At 32.4% G+C, this 18206-nt stretch overlaps 4 protein-coding genes across 4 annotated transcripts; 2 read left to right on the forward strand and 2 right to left on the reverse strand.

Annotated features, from left to right (window-relative positions):
- The first annotated feature begins 205 nt into the window (after positions 1-205).
- LOC120116395 (calmodulin-7-like) lies at positions 206-1991 on the forward strand. The gene is made up of 2 exons (XM_039136905.1): positions 206-387; positions 1415-1991. The coding sequence occupies exons 1-2, from the start codon at positions 312-314 to the stop codon at positions 1786-1788; spliced, it is 450 nt and encodes a 149-aa protein (XP_038992836.1). The 5' UTR covers positions 206-311; the 3' UTR covers positions 1789-1991.
- Positions 1992-3961: 1970 nt separating this feature from the next.
- On the reverse strand, positions 3962-9339 carry LOC120116396 (5-methyltetrahydropteroyltriglutamate--homocysteine methyltransferase 1-like). The gene is made up of 12 exons (XM_039136906.1): positions 9146-9339; positions 8189-8542; positions 8012-8099; positions 7088-7215; positions 6578-6969; positions 6324-6487; positions 5988-6068; positions 5719-5885; positions 5525-5630; positions 5162-5412; positions 4881-5082; positions 3962-4536 (listed from the first exon to the last, which is right to left on the reverse strand). Exons 1-12 carry the CDS (start codon positions 9307-9309, stop codon positions 4168-4170), a joined length of 2466 nt encoding a protein of 821 aa, XP_038992837.1. The 5' UTR covers positions 9310-9339; the 3' UTR covers positions 3962-4167.
- Positions 9340-10179: 840 nt separating this feature from the next.
- On the reverse strand, positions 10180-12633 carry LOC120116418 (non-specific lipid transfer protein GPI-anchored 12-like). Its single transcript, XM_039136921.1, has 3 exons — positions 12153-12633; positions 10720-10749; positions 10180-10368 (listed from the first exon to the last, which is right to left on the reverse strand). Exons 1-3 carry the CDS (start codon positions 12538-12540, stop codon positions 10277-10279), a joined length of 510 nt encoding a protein of 169 aa, XP_038992852.1. The 5' UTR covers positions 12541-12633; the 3' UTR covers positions 10180-10276.
- Positions 12634-15561: 2928 nt separating this feature from the next.
- On the forward strand, positions 15562-17255 carry LOC120116405 (salutaridine reductase-like). The gene is made up of 5 exons (XM_039136916.1): positions 15562-15643; positions 15736-15979; positions 16100-16162; positions 16354-16539; positions 16734-17255. Exons 1-5 carry the CDS (start codon positions 15603-15605, stop codon positions 17109-17111), a joined length of 912 nt encoding a protein of 303 aa, XP_038992847.1. The 5' UTR covers positions 15562-15602; the 3' UTR covers positions 17112-17255.
- Positions 17256-18206: the final 951 nt, after the last annotated feature.

Consider the following 18206-nt stretch of genomic DNA (forward strand, 5'->3'; position numbering starts at 1 on the left):
TTTTAAAAATAAAAATTTTAAATTAAAAATTCGTTACGAATATTTATATGCTATTATTTAACTTGAAACGGACTTGGAATAAGTATTTAGAAATCAAAATTAGACATAAAACGAAAGAATATTTAATAATGGAAGAAAACATGAGAGCGGAACGGATGCCTTAATATTGGGCCTTAATTTGGGCCCTTTATATAGCCCATTCCCTCCATTATTTTTCGCATTCAATCATTTTATTCCGCGATATTCTCTCTCCCCAAACACATTCCCAAAAAGAAAAAGAAAAAAGAGCAGTTTAAGCCAACGAGAAGACAATGACCGATCAGCTCACGGATGATCAGATCTCTGAGTTCAAAGAGGCCTTTAGCCTATTTGACAAGGATGGCGATGGTTCCTTCTCTTCTCATCCTTCTCTTTTATTGCTATTTCTTTATGTTTTTCATTTTTAGAATTTTCTTTGTTCGATTCGGCTCCGGTTCGTTGATATATGCCCCTTTTCGTTTTTATGTTTATTTTTTAAAATATTACCGATCCTTTTCTTTTATGACTTGAATGATGTAGCGAATCTAGGGTTCCGATTTATGAATTTATATTTCTGTTTCATTTTTTTATTTCATTTCATGTCTTAGATTTTTATTGTTACGGCTGTTAATTCTGATTGCTTTAAAATTTCCCCCTTGTTCATCATCATAATAATTCGTCTTCATGTTTTTATTGTTAGGCTTATATATTTTCTTGATGCAAGCATGCTTGTATAGATGGATAGGCCGTCATTTTATTGGTTATTCGTTGCATATCTACTTGAGATTTGGAGTTTCTGATTTGATTTGTGATTCAACCATGACTAAATGTTGCATTTTCATTGTGTAAATTCTAATCTAATTAGCAAAGTTTCCATGGATTTTGGATGTGATTCCCTATGATTGAAACCTTCATTTTCAACCTATTTTGTGATACAAGATCCTTGCTAGTATTTTATTGGACTTGCATATTTGTGGTAACGCAATCGGCTCATGGTTCCATCATTGAATTTAGGTTCTTTGTTTATGTTTAACTGATATGAATCTAGTATCAAAACGTGCTTGGCAGGTTTTGTTAGGTTATAAAATTTTGTTGTGAATGATTCAATTTACTTTTATGATCTTCTTATATTGGGAAGATGATCACCATCCTCTTCAGTTCTGTTTGTCTATGCATATGTGTTCCTTAAATACTTCAGCTACATTTTAGAAAAGTTTGAAAATCATCAACTAGCATGTTTTTACATGAAATAGAGTCACACCCTTGTGTTTTCTTCAGGTGATTTTACATTATTTTGCATGCTTGTTTTCTAGTCAAATCCACTTAATTTTGTTGATTATTCGTACCCAATATTGTAGCATAATTGTGTTGCATTTATTTTTCACCTTTGTGGCAGGTTGCATCACTACTAAGGAACTGGGGACTGTGATGCGATCGCTCGGGCAGAACCCTACCGAAGCGGAACTGCAAGATATGATTAATGAAGTTGATGCTGATGGAAATGGGACAATCGATTTTCCTGAATTCCTTAACCTGATGGCAAGGAAGATGAAGGATACTGACTCCGAAGAGGAACTTAAAGAGGCTTTCAGGGTGTTCGACAAAGACCAAAATGGTTTCATATCTGCTGCGGAGCTACGCCATGTCATGACAAATCTTGGTGAGAAACTTACAGATGAAGAGGTTGACGAAATGATCCGTGAAGCTGATGTTGATGGCGACGGGCAGATCAACTACGAGGAGTTCGTTAAAGTCATGATGGCCAAGTAAGGTTCTCACCAACCATTACAAAGTTCCAAAAATTGATAAAAAAGAACAGGGAAGACAGGCTTGCTAAGACTTGTATTTCTGAATAGGACCTTCTATGTTATTAATTTACTAGCTTTTTTATTTGGTTGTATCTCTTTGTTGCTTGAATTATTTTACCGCCCCGTACCTTAGTATCATACTTATTTGCTCTGCTTTTTTGCTCAGTAGTTTTTAGTGTTCTATTTTCTTTTTGATTGGTTTCATGCAAACCTTAAACAATTTGGAAGGTGTGTGTTCTGTCAATCTGGAAATTACTGTATTTGAAATTTTACTCTATCTTTTAACGTGAATACAAGTAGGGATGGATACAATTTTATGTTAGGGCGTATTTATAAAATTTTGGGACAAAAATATATTTTAGAATATAAAAAATCTATCTAAATTATACGAAAATTTGAAATTTTCATATGATTTTAACAGTCTCCTCAGTCCATCTTGGTTCCAAGTTTGAAACAAAAGGAAAATATATAGTATTTTTCTTATGGCTTAGTTGGTTGGAAAGAAGGGTAGTGAAATGCCCAATATAAAAGTATTTACTTTTTTATTTTCCCAGTCGACCTATCTGATCTATGGTTATTCCAATTTTGTTTCAGAAATAAGTTATAAAATTTAATTTAAAAGATGCAACTGATCTTGGGAAAAACAATTGGGATTTCCACAAATGCCAACGAATGATCATTTAATATTATGAAGGTAGCGATGTAAATGATTAGCAATCTATTTTTCCATCCAAAAAATCCTCCAAGTAGTTACTGGCTGAATCAGAAAAAGGTAAAATATCTAAGTTGATAAAATATTTAGACCATCTTTCTCTTATCTCTATTAGGCTTGTCGTCGATTCGATCCTTATCTTGTCTCGTCTTCGATTATTTTAACTATTTTTTGAGATATTTCTTGAAAGTTATTCTTAGAGCATAGTCAAGCGACTACTTTATGAGGTTTCCAATTGTTATCGGATTGAAGCACAGATTACACAGGGCAGGGAGTTAGAGAGATCTTATTGTTTTCCATGTTCGAGTAGCTACATTTTCATTTCCATGATTCTAATGTAATCGAGGTTCGAAGTAGTATGGATACTAAGGGGAGCATTGATGATCCTGCTGGTTATTTCTCGTCTCGACCGCCATTTGATGATTCTCGGAGTTCGTTTACATTTTTCCTTTTCGAATCCTGTAATTGCCCTCAAGAAATATGCAGAAGACTGGAAGCCTTAATAATCTTGAGTGTGGCTAATGTTTGTAGAATACATTCTTCCTTCATCAGAGTAAGTATTCAGGGATACTAGCTTGTGTTGAATTTGTTGGGTAAGGTAGCTTTATGTACTTGGCTGCTTAAAGAAACGCTATTTTCAATGAAATAATGTGTTCTCTAAGATCCGTTGTTGTAACTTTTTTAGAACACTTTTTCCTCAATAATTGAATAGCAAAGAATGACTTCAATAGCAAGCAACAGTTTCAAGCCTTTTATGCATTTGTGAGTTGGCATTTGGCTGACGAAGTCTGTAATGAAGTGTTCGATGATTAGGGGTGTAAATGAACAGAAATATGAACTGTTCGTGAATCTTTTGTTTATGTATACTTATTAAGCTAAATAAATGAGTATGAACAAAAATTTTACGTTCGTTTAATAAACGCATGAACACAAATATGTATGTTCAATTCGTTTATGTTCACAAACAAATTCGTTTGTAGACTCGTTCATGATTCTCTTTTGGCTTTTAGTTTTTCATATTTAAATATTGGTAGATATAGAGACTAAATTGAACGTTAGGTAACTTTGAAGCTCAAACTATAAAGTCTAAGAAAATTAAGGACTAGTTTCGTAGTTTCACCATTTTTATTTGACTTGCAATTGATAGTATAAAAAAGAGTGTTGATTACCGAGTATTAAAGAAACGTTAAAAGAATATGTATGTAAATGCTATACGAATATGTTCGTCAATACTAAATGAACATGTTGACCAACACTAAACGAATAAACACGATACTAAGAATTTAAAAAAATACGTACCGAGCATAAACACTTTCGAAAATAAACAAACAAACACGAACATAACTTTGTTCGCTCAAGCTCAATTCATTTACACCTTTATCGATGATCAAAATGCAAGCGACTTAAAATTTCAATAACGAAATTCCATCCTATATTTATAAAAATATACTCGTATGAAAGACTTACAGTTTCCATCAGGATGTGAATGCATTAACAACTCCTTCCTTCCTAATCAAAGAAAGAACAATGAAAATCATTTCGAAAATACGACAATATTATTCGAGCTCTGCCACCAGATTATTTTCTCATCTGAAAGTTTGCGAGATGACATTAGGGTGTCCTCTGAACTCAGTTACCACTCGCCAATTTGGCACGGACGAGCTTTGCAGCAGCTACCATGTTGCGAAGAGCAGGCTCCACTTCGGAGTATTTGCGTGTCTTGAGCCCACAGTCGGGATTGACCCACAGAACCTTGCTATCAAGGACCTCAAGCATCTTGTTGATACGGTCAGCAACTTCTTCGGTAGATGGGATCCTAGGAGAATGAATGTCATACACACCGGGACCAATTCCGGCGTCATATTTGACTCCCTCTTGGAAGACCGATAGAAGCTTTTCATCGGATCTCGAGTTCTCGATGGTGATCACATCGGCATCCATGTTTATAATTGCGTTAATGATGTCGTTGAAGTTTGAGTAGCACATATGTGTGTGAATCTGCCAAAATATGTTTTGCAGTATGACGTTCAGAAAACAAAAACCAAAGCATTTTATACAGCAAAATTCCATATCCACGTCTATTAACAAATACCACTAAGGTTCTATAAAGGAAAATCAAATACCAATTCAGTAGTCATTTCAAAGCTATTTTGGGATTTTTCCAATTGCAGATTTCTTCGAAGAATCACTTTTCTAGAAAAGTTATCGATTACCAAATTTCTAGTCTTGTTTCTTTTGACACATCATAAATGTTTAAAAGACCAATGACATAAAAGGTTACGGTTTAAGAAACCGGTTCATTGATGGCTCAGTTACTAAATAAGATGATAAGGATTGGAAACCTGAGTAGTGTCTTTGACGCCACAGTTAGTAATCCGGAAGGATTGAACGGCCCATCCCAGATAGAAAGGCTGCTCGGATTTCCTAAGAGGCAAGCCCTCTCTTACTGCAGCTTCATCAATCTGGATAACAGAAATGCCTGCCCTCTCAAGATCCTGAACCTCATCCTTAATGGCTAAGGCGATCTGGTAGCATGTTTCATGCCTAAGAACAGGCAACAATACTGAATTAAAGAAAAGAAAATACATAATCTTGCATTATAAACGATGTTGGATTTACTCACCTCTCCTGATCGTTTCTCACAAAGGACCAGTTCAAGATGGTAACAGGGCCAGTAAGCATTCCTTTCATAGGTAATCTAGTCACACTCTGAGCCGTTGTAGACCAAAAGACAGTCATGGCCCTGGTGCGGCTCACATCACCATAAATAATAGGAGGCTTGACACAACGGGATCCATATGACTGAACCCATCCATTCACAGTGAAGGCAAAACCGGACAATTGCTCACCAAAGTACTCAACCATGTCATTTCTCTGCATCGATAAAGTGCAATTGCAAATGACAATGACAAGTTAGAACTTTATTCCGATAATATGGTCAAAGCATATGCATACCTAACTATTGTAATCATGAAAAAAAACTCACCTCTGGCTCTCCATGCACCAAAACATCAATACCAATCTCTTCCTGGAGCTTGACAATTTTGTTAATTTCCTCCTTCATGGCATTAACATAATCATAGTCATTGATCCTACAAGTATATGACATAGAGAACAGGTTATATATGCAACAAAAACAAAAACTTGAAAGGGATATAGACCAAAAGCACATAACCTCACTTTTTAGCCTTGTACTCACGACGCACTTTTCTAAGTTCACCGGTTTGGGGGAAAGATCCAATAGTGGTGGTAGGAAGAATTGGTAGGTTCAACTTCTTCTGCTGAGCAGCCAGTCTAGCACTTACACTTGTGGCGCGGCGGTGATCAGAATCCTTCAAGGCAGCAACCTAAACAGAAAGGACTGATATGTAAGTAAAAAGAAGGTTGGAAGGTCGGAATAGACCATTTAAGAAATGAATGACAAATGACTTTCTCTTGAAGCTACATACAGCCTTCTGCACATTATCATTTTTCACTCTAAGAGAGGACCTTCTTGAAGCATGAGATGTAGCATTAGAAGCAAAAAATGCCTGCAAAAAATATAAGATGATAGGGCAAATCAATAAATATTGAGATCATACACAACATATTTTGAAGTTACAGAGCATGTCATTTGCTGCCTAGTTGATTGAAAATAAGACAAAGAAAAGTAGAGAAAAGTGCAAGCCTGCAGGTTGAGAGGTCATTAGTGGCTAAAACATATGTTTTCTATATCAATAGTTGTTGATCAACACTTAAAACTTGCAACAGTTAGCATTTATTAAGCAAAAACTAGAAAGAAATACCTGATCCTTTTGCCCAACCAATGCTTTGGCCAAGGCGTTTACTTCAACTACTTTTTGTGCTGCAAATGCAAGCCAGGACTTGATCTCTTTTCCCAATTTAGTTTCATTCACAAGGTCCACCGCGGTGTGGAGAAGAGAGCATGATGTAGAGACCACAACTTTCTCTGTCAGAGAGCAAACAAGAATTGTTCTTAACTTTCAGTAAATTGCATACTGAAATTCCAAGTAGAAAGAATGTAGGAATTCATATATACCTTTGCCAATAATACCCTCAAGAACCTGCAGTATACAAAGTGAAGCAGCAAGATCATTAGCCCAAACATTTCTTCCGTCAACCACTCCAGCAAACAAATATTTATCAGGAGGAAACCCACTCTTTAACAAGTTAAGTGTTCTTGTTCCACGGACTAGATCAAATCCAAAACCAGCTACAGATTTTAATGAAGTAAGTGCCTTGTACGTCTGGACAGGAACATCAGCAAAGTAAGTTTCAATAAGAACATTCAAGCCAGAAAAAGATGATTCTAGCTCTGAGTAGGCATTTGTAAAATTTTGCAGTTGAAGCGCCTCAAGATCCATCACAAGGCTGGGTTCATCAAACTGAATCCATGTTGCACCAGCTGCCTTTAGTTCAGCAACAACTTCCCTGTCGAGTAATAATTATTAGAAAACACTTAAGACAATATGCCGGCACCGATTTCAGAAGAGCTTAGTCGGATAATTTGCAGATTAATAAAGGCCAAGCAAACATATCAGTGCCTTACTTGTAAACTGGAACAATCTTTTCAATTAGAGAAAGAAGAGAGAAGGATTTATCCACGCCCTTAGCTGGTTTTGATAGCAATATGTAAGATAAAGGGCCTAAAAGTACAGGGACAGTGTCAATTCCGAGCTGCACGTAAAAAAATGCAAGAATAATTAGCAATTCAACAAATATAGTTAGGTAGAGAATTTGATTTTTCCAACACCATCAGTAAAGCAAGGAAAAAAAAGCCCAAACATCTTGTCAACACGAATTAACAATATCCCCAAGTAAAAACACTGCAAGTCCTAAGAGGTCATTATCATTTGTTGATATGGATGTCATATGCTGGAGCTAAAACAACATTCCTCTTAAATCACAACTTTCATCTGCAAAGCTGACACCATAAAAGTAAAGCCACGAGGACCGAATCAATGGGTGTCAATTCCGCTCTGATATATGGAATCCATTTTAAAAAAATATTGAATTATTTGAGTTTTCAAAAATGTAAAAGATGCATACGAAAAATTGGATTTACGCAAAGTATGATTTAGCTAATTTCTAATCTTCCTGGTTTTAATTTTGGGACTTGTTTATATAGTCTTACACCACAAAGCCTCGAAGCTACAAAAGTTTTAGAGAACAAATACGTTAACTCTCAGATATAGGTTGTCCTTGGTGCACTCTTTTTACGATAAAACGACTCTCGCGAAAATTATACAAGCTTTAGCATTTTTTACAAAAGGAAAACGATGTGGCATTCCTTCAATTGTTAGCGATATTACTGTTATGAAGCAAGCAGAAAAAGATAAAAAAATTGACAGCCTAGGATAATGAACCAAAGTTGAATATAAGAAATTCCATGTTAACTAAACAAATATTAGTAAAGCAAAAGGGCAAAAGAGCAAAACAGGAAAAGTTTAGCATGAGAAAGTATCAAACTCACAGCTTTGGCCTCATTGTATTCCTCAACAGCCTTGTGAGATGCATAGGAGAATTTGACATCAGGCCCCAATTCCGGGACAATATAGTGACTTCAAAAATGAAAAATATCATTGATGTCATGACATATAAGACATTTTGTTTTGCAAAAAAATACCAGCTACAAAGTATTCTCACTTACTAATTGGTGTCAAACCACTTGGTCATTTCCATAGCAGGAGCAGAGGCATTACCCCTTGCCATCGAGAAATAAACATCAAAACCAATCTCACCACCGTTCCATCCATATCTAGGAGGGACTGCACCTAGCATCGCGGTGGTGTCCAATACATGATCGTAGTATGAAAATGTGTTGCTAGGAATAAACTTGATTCCGACCTCAGCCATTTGCTTCCAGATGGATGCCCTGAGATCAGACGCCGCCTGTTTCAAATCATCAGAGCTGCTTTTACCTTCCCAGAAAGATTCCAATGCAAACTTTAACTCCCTCTTGGGTCCCATTCGAGGGTAACCGACAATGTGGGATGTCATTGCTCTGATTCAGGAACACAGAGTTATCATTAAGATTTCAAATTCAGGTAAAATCAAATAAACAATGGCCTTTTTTCATCAAAACGAGTCATTTAAAAATATATTTAAATTCTTATTGAAGCATAACATAACCAGTTAAAATTAAGCATCCATTTGTTTTTCTCAATCAAATGGACAATTGTGGGATATGAATCCAACTATTCCAATTTGGCGATACAAACATCTATTATAGCGCCAAATACTCAGGTCAAGGTGCCCGTTAAAGGTTGCGAGTTTTATTGGCCAAGAGCAGCGACTGGAAGTAGCAGATTTTAATAACGAAGGGAATATGAAAATTCAAATACACGCAATTATATACGAGACAGAAAAATGTAAAATAAACAGAAAAGAGAAGAAACCCACATACTAATGTGTTTGGTTACTCAGAAATGGAAAGGAAATGAAAAGAAAATCAGCGGTGATAGCGGGAAATTATAAACAGATTTTAAGATCCTAAAAAGAAGGGAATTCAAAACATTGTGTGTGTGTGAAATTTCGTTCAACAGAACCACAAAAAAGCTAAAAAATATCCAAATTTTAGGAAACGAGAAAAGAGGAAAAGAGTTACCTAATAGAGAAAGAAGGGAGAGAGGAGCGTTGAGAGGCAAGTCTAATGGGGGGTTTATGGAAACGAGAAGGGAAGGGGGAGAGAGAGTGAGGAACACAGAGTTGGGCCATTAACAACCACCTTCTTCCTTCTCCCCTAGCTATTGATGTTGCTATACGCTTCATCTTAGGATGGAGGGAAGCTTATACTATATAATTCCATATTTGGTTTTTTTTAAGGACGGGGGTAGATATCCTTATTAATTTATTTATAAAATATATTTTATAAATATTATTTATTTATGTATAATATAATTATTAATATTTATGTTTGATTATTTTACATTTAAAAAATAAGAAAGAATGCTTTATTTAAGGTATGTTTATTTATTATTAATGAACTAACTTTTAATTATCAGTGAACATGTTTGAAATTATTAAAAATCCATTCTTTTAAATTTAGTTTATTTACATGTCTAATGATTTAAGATAATAATATATGAATAAAATGATTTAAGAGGAAAATTAGAACCTTTGCATTCTTATTAATACAACAATAATTAATTTGTGAGGAGTAATATAACATCTCAAATTTGACCTAATCTAAAATCGAATCAGAGATCTCACATTATCTTGTTGAAATTTAAACAGAATCGAAGTAAAAATAAATCAAACAATCAAATAATCATTAAACATAATTTAAGGGCTAAATTATCAATCATAACAAATATATTGGCTTTCATAGTATTCTCACATCATCAAAAGGAGTCAAAGAGTAATATTTGACAACATGAGTTTGTGAGTTTTGAAACTTGTAGAGAAGCGTCGGAATTCAATGTGAAGTTCTGAAACCTCAAAAATTCCTACTTTCCTAGAGTAAAAGCTTTAAAACTTTAATGTCAAGTTTTGAAATCTCATACCCTATAACACAAGTTTAACTATCTTAAGTTCCAAGAAATTTCTGCAAGCTTACTTACTTATCAAGCAACACCTAACAACATATTTTAGTATAAAAATACACTCAATATAATCAAGACTCTAACAAAGGCATCGGAATGGGTAATCAATGGCGTGATTGTTAAGCTGAAAAGATATGGAAATCTTTTAATCCTTAAAATAATAATAATACAGTGATGGAGTAAAGAAATTGAAATCAGAGGAGAAAAAATGTGGGTAAAATGGGAATAGCCATTGCGAAGGGAATCACTGATACTTTAGAAACTCCATTTGAAGGGCTGCCTCCACCTGAGGAATGCAAAATAATTAATATTATATTATGTAAAAAAATTAAGGTATATTATGTATTTAATTATCTAATTATTTATGTAATTATATTTTAATCACATAACTATTTCTTTTAAAATCATACTGAAACTTATATTTTTTGTTTCGTTTTAATCATCTGTTGTTAAAAATAAAAAATATTATTAATGTAACATTTTTGACGTCTCAATATCACCATTAATTTTCTAATAATAGATGACCAAAAACAGTAAGTTTAAGAAAATAATAATTGAGTCATCCAAACGGAACTATACTAATAATTTTATAATTTACCCAAAAAATTAATACGTTTTCTATGAAAATATTTCTTACCTGGTGAAATTGCCGGAGCGCCGTTGATAACTGTAACATGCAAATAAACAAAATTTATTTAATCACATCATCAATCTTATCCAATAAAAAATCATAACTGACAGAAATATAGTAAATAATTAACACAGGACACGGCACGTGAAGTTCGGCGGAGCAAACCAAAATTATTATATTTTATTAATTTAAAATGATTAAAATATAATATTTATTCTAAATTTTTAATTATTTAACAATAAAAACTTAAACATCAAAAATCTTAAATCTCACACCATAATAAATAATTTAGTATCAATCAATCATCTACCGATCATATCATCCATTTATGTGTTAGATTTCAATTTCAGTTTAATGAAAAATCTATTTAAATTATAAACTTAATGTATTTAAAAAGAAGATAATACTTTAAATTTATTAATTTTTTTACGAAGATCCATATTATTATTTATATATTATATAAAACTAATTAATTTTATTTTGATTTAAGATTTTATTGGTATAAATTAATAGTTAAAATTGAAAACTGAAAAAATATTTTTTATAAAATATGAATAAATTTAGTTGTCAATTTGAACTCAACCAATGATTCTAAATCATGTTTTTTTTTTACACAATATGAATGAATATTATCTCTACTTAAAATTTAATGTATATCCAAAAGAAATAATTACGTCACACTTCGTCAAATTATAAAATATATACTAAATAAAATAATTTCTCAACTTTTAAATATTCTAATTATATATTAATTAGGACTCTCATTTTAAATTAATCGTCACACTTTTAAATATTTTAATTTCATCCATTTCATCTCAAAGTACCGATATATGCTAATCAATTCCGTTAATAAAAATTTTAGGATAAATTATATTATTATTTTTTAAAAAAGATTAAATTTTAGATTTATATTGAAATTAATTACATATTAGCGTGAATTTGAAAATAAAATTAAAAGATTAAAAAAATTTAGAGACCAATTTACAATAAAAGTCATAATTTAGAAATATAATTGGATCAAAAATTTAAGATTAATTTAAAATGAAAGTTGTAATTTAAGAATGAGATTGAAATATTTTAAAATTTAATAATCAATTTATAATGAGAGTTACAGTTTAAAAATGTGCAATGTAATTAACTTTATTTAAAACATATATTATTTTAGAATTGAACTAAGACTTGATGTCTAAAAATTAAGATAATAGAAAAACTAAACAAGATTTTAATGTTTTAAGAACTTAATTAAAATAAATTATGGTATAAAATTTAATTTGAAATTTCAACTATAATTTAAAGAATCTCTAATAAAATTAACTCTAGAAACTTGTACCACATCTGAAAATCAAACCAGAATGGACATGAACCTCATGCTAAATTGAACCACGATTGATGGGATTTTGGTAAAGGGAAAAGGGCTAAAGAAATTAGAACGGATTTACCTGAGCAGAGACTAACAGGAGGAGTGGAAACACGACAAACAGTGGGAAGATCAAGAGCTTTCTTCATATCGATGTTGATCCCCATCCCAGCAGTAGTCTTATTATCCAACAATTTGCACAAACATCGTGGAGTGCTTTCCACAAGCCCCGCCAGCTCCGGGCAGCATGCTTTGTCCGGCTTCGTCAGATTGCTCCCTGCCCCCACGAACGTCAAGCAATCCGATAAGTTCAATAAGGCGTTGAAACAATCCGCCGTCGGTGCCTCTGCTGATGGACCCAAAGCCACGGCTGCCGGCTCAGGTGCCGCTGCCTGTCCCATCGCGCACCTACAGAATGTTAATACAAAGACGGTGGCAGCAATAATTGCTACTGTCTGCTTAGCTGCCATTTCTTATGGGTGTAGGCTTACTGTGGTGTGGGAATTGGGAAAAGGAAGACAGGTGGATAAATAGAGGGAAAGTGGGTGGGAAAGGAGAGAATCAAATTTGAAAAAAAAAATCCCAAACGTAACTGCAAGCCGAAATGCCGAATTGATAACTTAATGCAACTGCCAACTTATTTTTCTTGGGTAAATTACATCTCGTGGTCATTAAGATTGAGTGAACTCATTTTATTGTGTGTTATTTGCAAATAACACACAAAAAAATAACATGTTGTTGAGCAACTTTCATTTAATGAAGTTAACCTTAGGGTTTTTCAATTTCTATCAAATCACTTTTTTCTTTTTTCAAAATTCTAGTATATTTTCATTACTTCAATTCATGATTCGAATTTAATCATTATCAAAGCAAGGTTTTGATAATCGGACACCACAGTTAAGGCGTTGTTGAATAGTCGATCAACTTTCTATTTTGATTCTTGGTTGTGATCTTATTTCTTTTCATGATCTTGCTTCTTTCTATCGTAGTTACAATTTTTATATATGAAATAAAATAAATAAAATTTTAAGATAGACATTAATAAAATTTTTGTGTTTCTTAAACTTGGGGGCTTATTTAAATAATGTTCAAATCTCTAAAGATAATAGCATTCTCTTTTATCATCAATATCAATCAATAAGTTTTTCATTCATATTCTCTTTACCGCGCTAACAATTTTTTGAATAGTTTAACGTTAGGGTGAATTCGATTATGTTTTTCAATAAAATATGCATTAAATCGTACTTTGTGGGTTTTTTAAAAAATGAAACAAAAATGGTAGAAAACCCACGAAATTCGATTCATTTTGGTTTTGCGGTTTTTGAGTATTCACTATTTTTCAAATTCAATATCCAAATAAAGTAAACGTAAAGCTTAAATCGAGTGTAAATATATACATTTAAATTAATAAAAAATATTATTGGTTTTAAGGTTTTATCTATTTAAGTTTGTCTTATAATAATTCAAAATAATTTTATTTTGAATAATTGTTTTTTAAAATTGTTCTAATTTAGTTTGATTTAGTACAAACGGTTTCTATATGAAAAAATCGAAATTGAATCAAACTGTATAATTATATTTTTAAATTGAATCAAACTGAATCGTAAAATGAAAAACCCGAACTAAACCGAACTATTTAGCTCAATTTGGATTGGTTTTTCGATTTTGTTGCTCAACCCTAATTTAAAGTGATTACAAAATAATATATATTCTGAATATTTCATAACAATCGATAGCATTTACACCCGCATAATTTTATTTATAAAAGTATTAATAAATATTCATTACAATTCGTCAGTTGTATCATGCCTAAATAACTAAGAAAAATAAAATTGTTTAGCCAAAAGTTTACAAAAAAAATATCACTTATATTAATACTATATTATATTAATTTAAAACTAAACCCTCCTATTACCTTTCCTCTAAATAAAGTCAAGAATATAACTCATTAAATGATCTCAATATAAAAATAAATATTATTTAGTTTAGAGATGTAGATTCAAACAATTATATATATATATATTAATAATTAATATTTTTAATATATTATTTTATAATTATCTTATATTATTAAAAAAACCCTAAACAATAACGTGGAAGAGCAATTAAATAATACAGTAATGTGATAAAGTTTAATAGCTAACTTTACACGGAAAGTGGACAAATGTTTGGGACAATATAATTCCTACCAATTTACCCCCCTATTTTCCATGAAACAATTCCTACCAAATTTGGTTGCTTGTTAAGACCTACATTACAATATTAAAAATTTAATTAATATTCCCTTTTAAATTTATAACACATATTATTTATTTAATTAAACAATATTAAAATTATAATTATAAATCAATTAAAATTACATATGTTTAATTGAAAAAAAGAAAGATATTTAAATGGACCAATTTATAGCATCTTTTTATTCTATTTATATCCATCGACCCAGCTGATTATACATTTTGGGATTCGTCACTGATAAAAATATTTAGTGACAAGTGGATTTTCAGCCGTTGATCTGAAGAGCCTAACTCTTCGATGTTTGATATTTAAAATTGGGCTAATATCGTCACAAATAGCAATATTACTGTACTAAAATTCCAAACGCCTTAAAAATTAAAATATTATTATTTTATAAATTATTTATTAAATATATATTCAATTATTTTGGGACATGAGAGGGGATAGAGTAGATAGGCCTAGACGTGGATCCTAATATTGATTTGACATGTCCTAGAAGATGACCGGAGGGATGACTGAAGTAGAACAAAGGACGATGACTAGGGCTGTTATAGAATTATAATTAGATTATTTTAAAAGCATATAAAATTGATACTATTATTATTTAAATTTAAATGTCAAATTAGAAAATAACTTTTTATTAATATTTAATGTGTAATGGGAACCAATTCAAAGATTAAATTGTAAAAAACCGATCACGTGAATTATTAAAATATAAGTTTTGAAAAATTAATGATGAAAATTGAATAAAATCAAGACAAAAGTGATTTATATTATAGTTTAGGGTAAAGTATACAAATGATTTCAATTATAAAATATTATTTTGTTGAGCCCGTCGAATTTGATGTTAATACGAGTTAAAAGTTAACATACTAATTGAGATATGTTAAAATATGATATCAGAATTTCAAACGATTATCATATCTCAATCAGCATATTAACATTAAACTCATACCGTTATTTTTATCGAGAAAGGAAAATTTTAAAATATATAAATAATCAGATAATTATTTTATAACTTTTGATAGGTGAGATATTTAATAAAACAACGTTAGGGGACCATTTATAACTTTAGTTTATAACTTTTAATAATTAAGAGATTTAATAAAATATCATTCTATAATCTATGATTATATTTACCGATAACACGAGTCAATCGAAGTTGATTTTTTTTTCTTTATATGAGATTGGAACATGAATGTGAGATATTATTTTGAAAATCAATCTTTTGGGTTTGCTCTTTGCTGTTGTTGTCATTCATCTGTTCACTTCAATATCAGATTCAGTTCCTTCAGGAATGATAGAAATGGGGAACAATGGAAAGCTTGAAGCTGAGAGGTTAGTGATATATAGTTTTATCAGTCAATTTTCAAGTATTTGAAATGGGTTATCAATTTATATTTGACCGGTTGCCTTGCTGATGCTTGAAGATATGCCGTAGTGACCGGAGCAAACAAGGGTATTGGGTTTGAGATTGCAAGGCAGCTTGCTTCGAAGGGTGTAACAGTTGTATTAACAGCTAGAGATGAAGTGAGGGGAAATGAGGCAACCGCGAAGCTCCACCGACTGCTTTTTTCAGATGCAGTCTTTCATCAACTTGATGTTCTGGATCAGACTAGCATTGACGCATTGGCACGTTTCATATCTCAAAGGTTTGGAAGACTTGATATCTTGGTAAGTATCGACTATTGACATTACCCAGAGTCTTCTAAAACCAGCTTTAAGTGCTTGCATCTCAGATGATTTCATATTTTAGTTTTCTAATTTGCTCATAAATCGTATAACATCTGGCAGGTCAATAATGCAGGTGTCAGCGGCGCTATAGTTGATGAAGATAGCCCCAAAGCCTTAGGTATAGTTGATGAAATAAGTTTTTTTTATAAATATAACTAAGTTCTTACCCTTCAGTTTGCAACAACTAAGACCGTAGCTTATTCAGATATGCTAAAAGAACAGGAACTTAAGGAAAGTAAAACAGTTGGAGAGCTTTGTTTATCTAGTATTATAGACATTATTTATTTCAATGAGCTAATTAATTGTTGGTGCAGCTCTCTGGGAAGGTGGCAAAGGTGATTCAGAGTGTGGTAAAGTATATCTATGAAGAGGCTCAAGTATGCTTGAATACTAATTACTATGGTGTCCAAAGAGTAACTGAAATCCTCCTCCCTCTGCTTCAGCTTTCCAGTACAGGAGCTAGGATTGTCTATGTTTCTTCTCTTCGAAGCGAATTGAAGGTACTTTTATCTCAAGATAATTAATGGATCGAGATAAATTTCGGTACTATATTATGATTTAGTGTTGCCGTTTTTACTATATATTGAATTTATTGAGTTTTGTCATGTTGGTTTTAATCCATAGAAAGTCTGGGAAAAGCCATGGAATATAATACCATCACAAATTGCGTAACTTTAAGTTGCAAATTTTGCAGAGGAATCCTGCCGAAAGCATTAGAAATGAACTTAGAGATATAGAGAATCAAACTGAAGAGAAACTTGACAGCACATTACAAAGATTCTTGAAGGATTTTAAAGAAAATGCACTTGAAGCCAATGGATGGCCCACAATGCTGCCGGCCTACAGCATTTCAAAGGCGGTCCTCAATGCTTACACAAGAATTCTAGCCAGAAAGTACCCAAACATGCACATAAATTGTGTTCGTCCTGTGTATGTTAACACCGACATAAATTGGCATACAGGGGTGATCACGACTGAGGAGGGTGCAAAAGACCCTGTTAAATGTGCTCTCATCCTCGATGGTGGCCCGACTGGGTGCTACTTCGATCAGACCGAGGTTGCAGAGTTTTGAGACCCTCCCTCTTTCCACTTGGTTGGAGATTGAACATTTATTTGGGATCGCTACATACTATTTATGTTATTTGAACTTTTCATAATTTAAACTGTTTGTGTCTAATGTGAACATATGTGCCGATTAAGTTGAGCGGACCATGTGTGGTGACTAAGTTGAATAAAGCATGAATGATGATTGAGCATGTAGACACGACCACACAAGTTATCTGTACCTATGCTGATTATCTTGAACAGAGCATTTATACATGAAACTCATCTCGTGATAACAGGCTTTTACAGTTTCAAACGTATGGTTTTGGTGTTGGTTGTTGTTTACAGTGGTGATTTTGTTGAGGTGATCCTGTCTTTTTTGAGGGTGGGGGGATGATTCAGGTATGCAAGGTCTTATGTTTCTTGAGTCCTCATGCTTGAAGTTGGTGGTTTGATTCAATACGATTTGTACTCAGGGATGGACCGAGGGGACTTCTGAGAGCAGTCGTCCCTCTTAAATTTTTTAAATTCATATGTATTTTAGATATATTTTTATATTTTTATTAAAAATATGTTTTCGTCTCATAAAATTTTATAAATTTGTTTGCCCTTAAAATTTTATCCCAAAATATAAAGTTTTGCGTCATACCATATTTGGATTGGTCTTATGTTTATGTGTATGGTGTTCAACTACTTGTTATTGGATGTTGATACTTCCTGATGCTTTGGTCCTGAATTGTTTTATATTATGGACTAGAGAGGTCACATTAGGTTGCCGAAACAATTGTCAATTTTTTTATTCCATTTCAATTTCAATTCATAATTTGAGTCAAATAAAATATGGCATCCATAACATTTATAAAATATTTGTATAAAATTGGAACTATGTGATAATTAAATTAAAATCAAAATAATAAAATCCATAGAGTTTACCGACTAAGTACGTAAATAAGGGTCATATGAATACACATGCCCAGTAAAGTAAATATTATTGTATTCGTACGGTGGGGTTGGAATCCTTCTATGACGATGCTCCTTGAACAAGCATAAATAATTAACACGCGAATGAAAATATCTGATCGCTGAGTCTTACAAAACTTAGTGACACATTTCTACTCTATTA

The sequence above is a fragment of the Hibiscus syriacus genome, unplaced genomic scaffold (assembly GCF_006381635.1).
Source record: "Hibiscus syriacus cultivar Baekdansim isolate YM2019G1 unplaced genomic scaffold, ASM638163v2 tig00110294_pilon, whole genome shotgun sequence".
Classification (NCBI taxonomy): Eukaryota; Viridiplantae; Streptophyta; class Magnoliopsida; order Malvales; family Malvaceae; genus Hibiscus; species Hibiscus syriacus.

What these genes read in the sequence shown, in the direction of transcription:
- LOC120116395 (XM_039136905.1), top strand. Translation starts at nt 312, where the DNA reads ATGACCGATCAGCTCACGGATGATCAGATCTCTGAGTTCAAAGAGGCC. An exon ending in ATTTGACAAGGATGGCGATG is followed by an intron (nt 388 to 1,414) that starts GTTCCTTCTCTT and finishes CCTTTGTGGCAG; the next exon opens with GTTGCATCACTACTAAGGAA.
- LOC120116396 (XM_039136906.1), bottom strand. Translation starts at nt 9,309, where the DNA reads ATGAAGCGTATAGCAACATCAATAGCTAGGGGAGAAGGAAGAAGGTGG. An exon ending in AATACAATGAGGCCAAAGCT is followed by an intron (nt 7,216 to 8,011) that starts GTGAGTTTGATA and finishes TTTTACGTGCAG; the next exon opens with CTCGGAATTGACACTGTCCC. An exon ending in TGGTGCATGGAGAGCCAGAG is followed by an intron (nt 5,413 to 5,524) that starts GTGAGTTTTTTT and finishes TTATCGATGCAG; the next exon opens with AGAAATGACATGGTTGAGTA.
- LOC120116418 (XM_039136921.1), bottom strand. Translation starts at nt 12,540, where the DNA reads ATGGCAGCTAAGCAGACAGTAGCAATTATTGCTGCCACCGTCTTTGTA. An exon ending in TCCTGTTAGTCTCTGCTCAG is followed by an intron (nt 10,750 to 12,152) that starts GTAAATCCGTTC and finishes TGCATGTTACAG; the next exon opens with TTATCAACGGCGCTCCGGCA. An exon ending in CGCTCCGGCAATTTCACCAG is followed by an intron (nt 10,369 to 10,719) that starts GTAAGAAATATT and finishes TGCATTCCTCAG; the next exon opens with GTGGAGGCAGCCCTTCAAAT.
- LOC120116405 (XM_039136916.1), top strand. Translation starts at nt 15,603, where the DNA reads ATGATAGAAATGGGGAACAATGGAAAGCTTGAAGCTGAGAG. An exon ending in TTGGAAGACTTGATATCTTG is followed by an intron (nt 15,980 to 16,099) that starts GTAAGTATCGAC and finishes AACATCTGGCAG; the next exon opens with GTCAATAATGCAGGTGTCAG. An exon ending in CTCTTCGAAGCGAATTGAAG is followed by an intron (nt 16,540 to 16,733) that starts GTACTTTTATCT and finishes CAAATTTTGCAG; the next exon opens with AGGAATCCTGCCGAAAGCAT.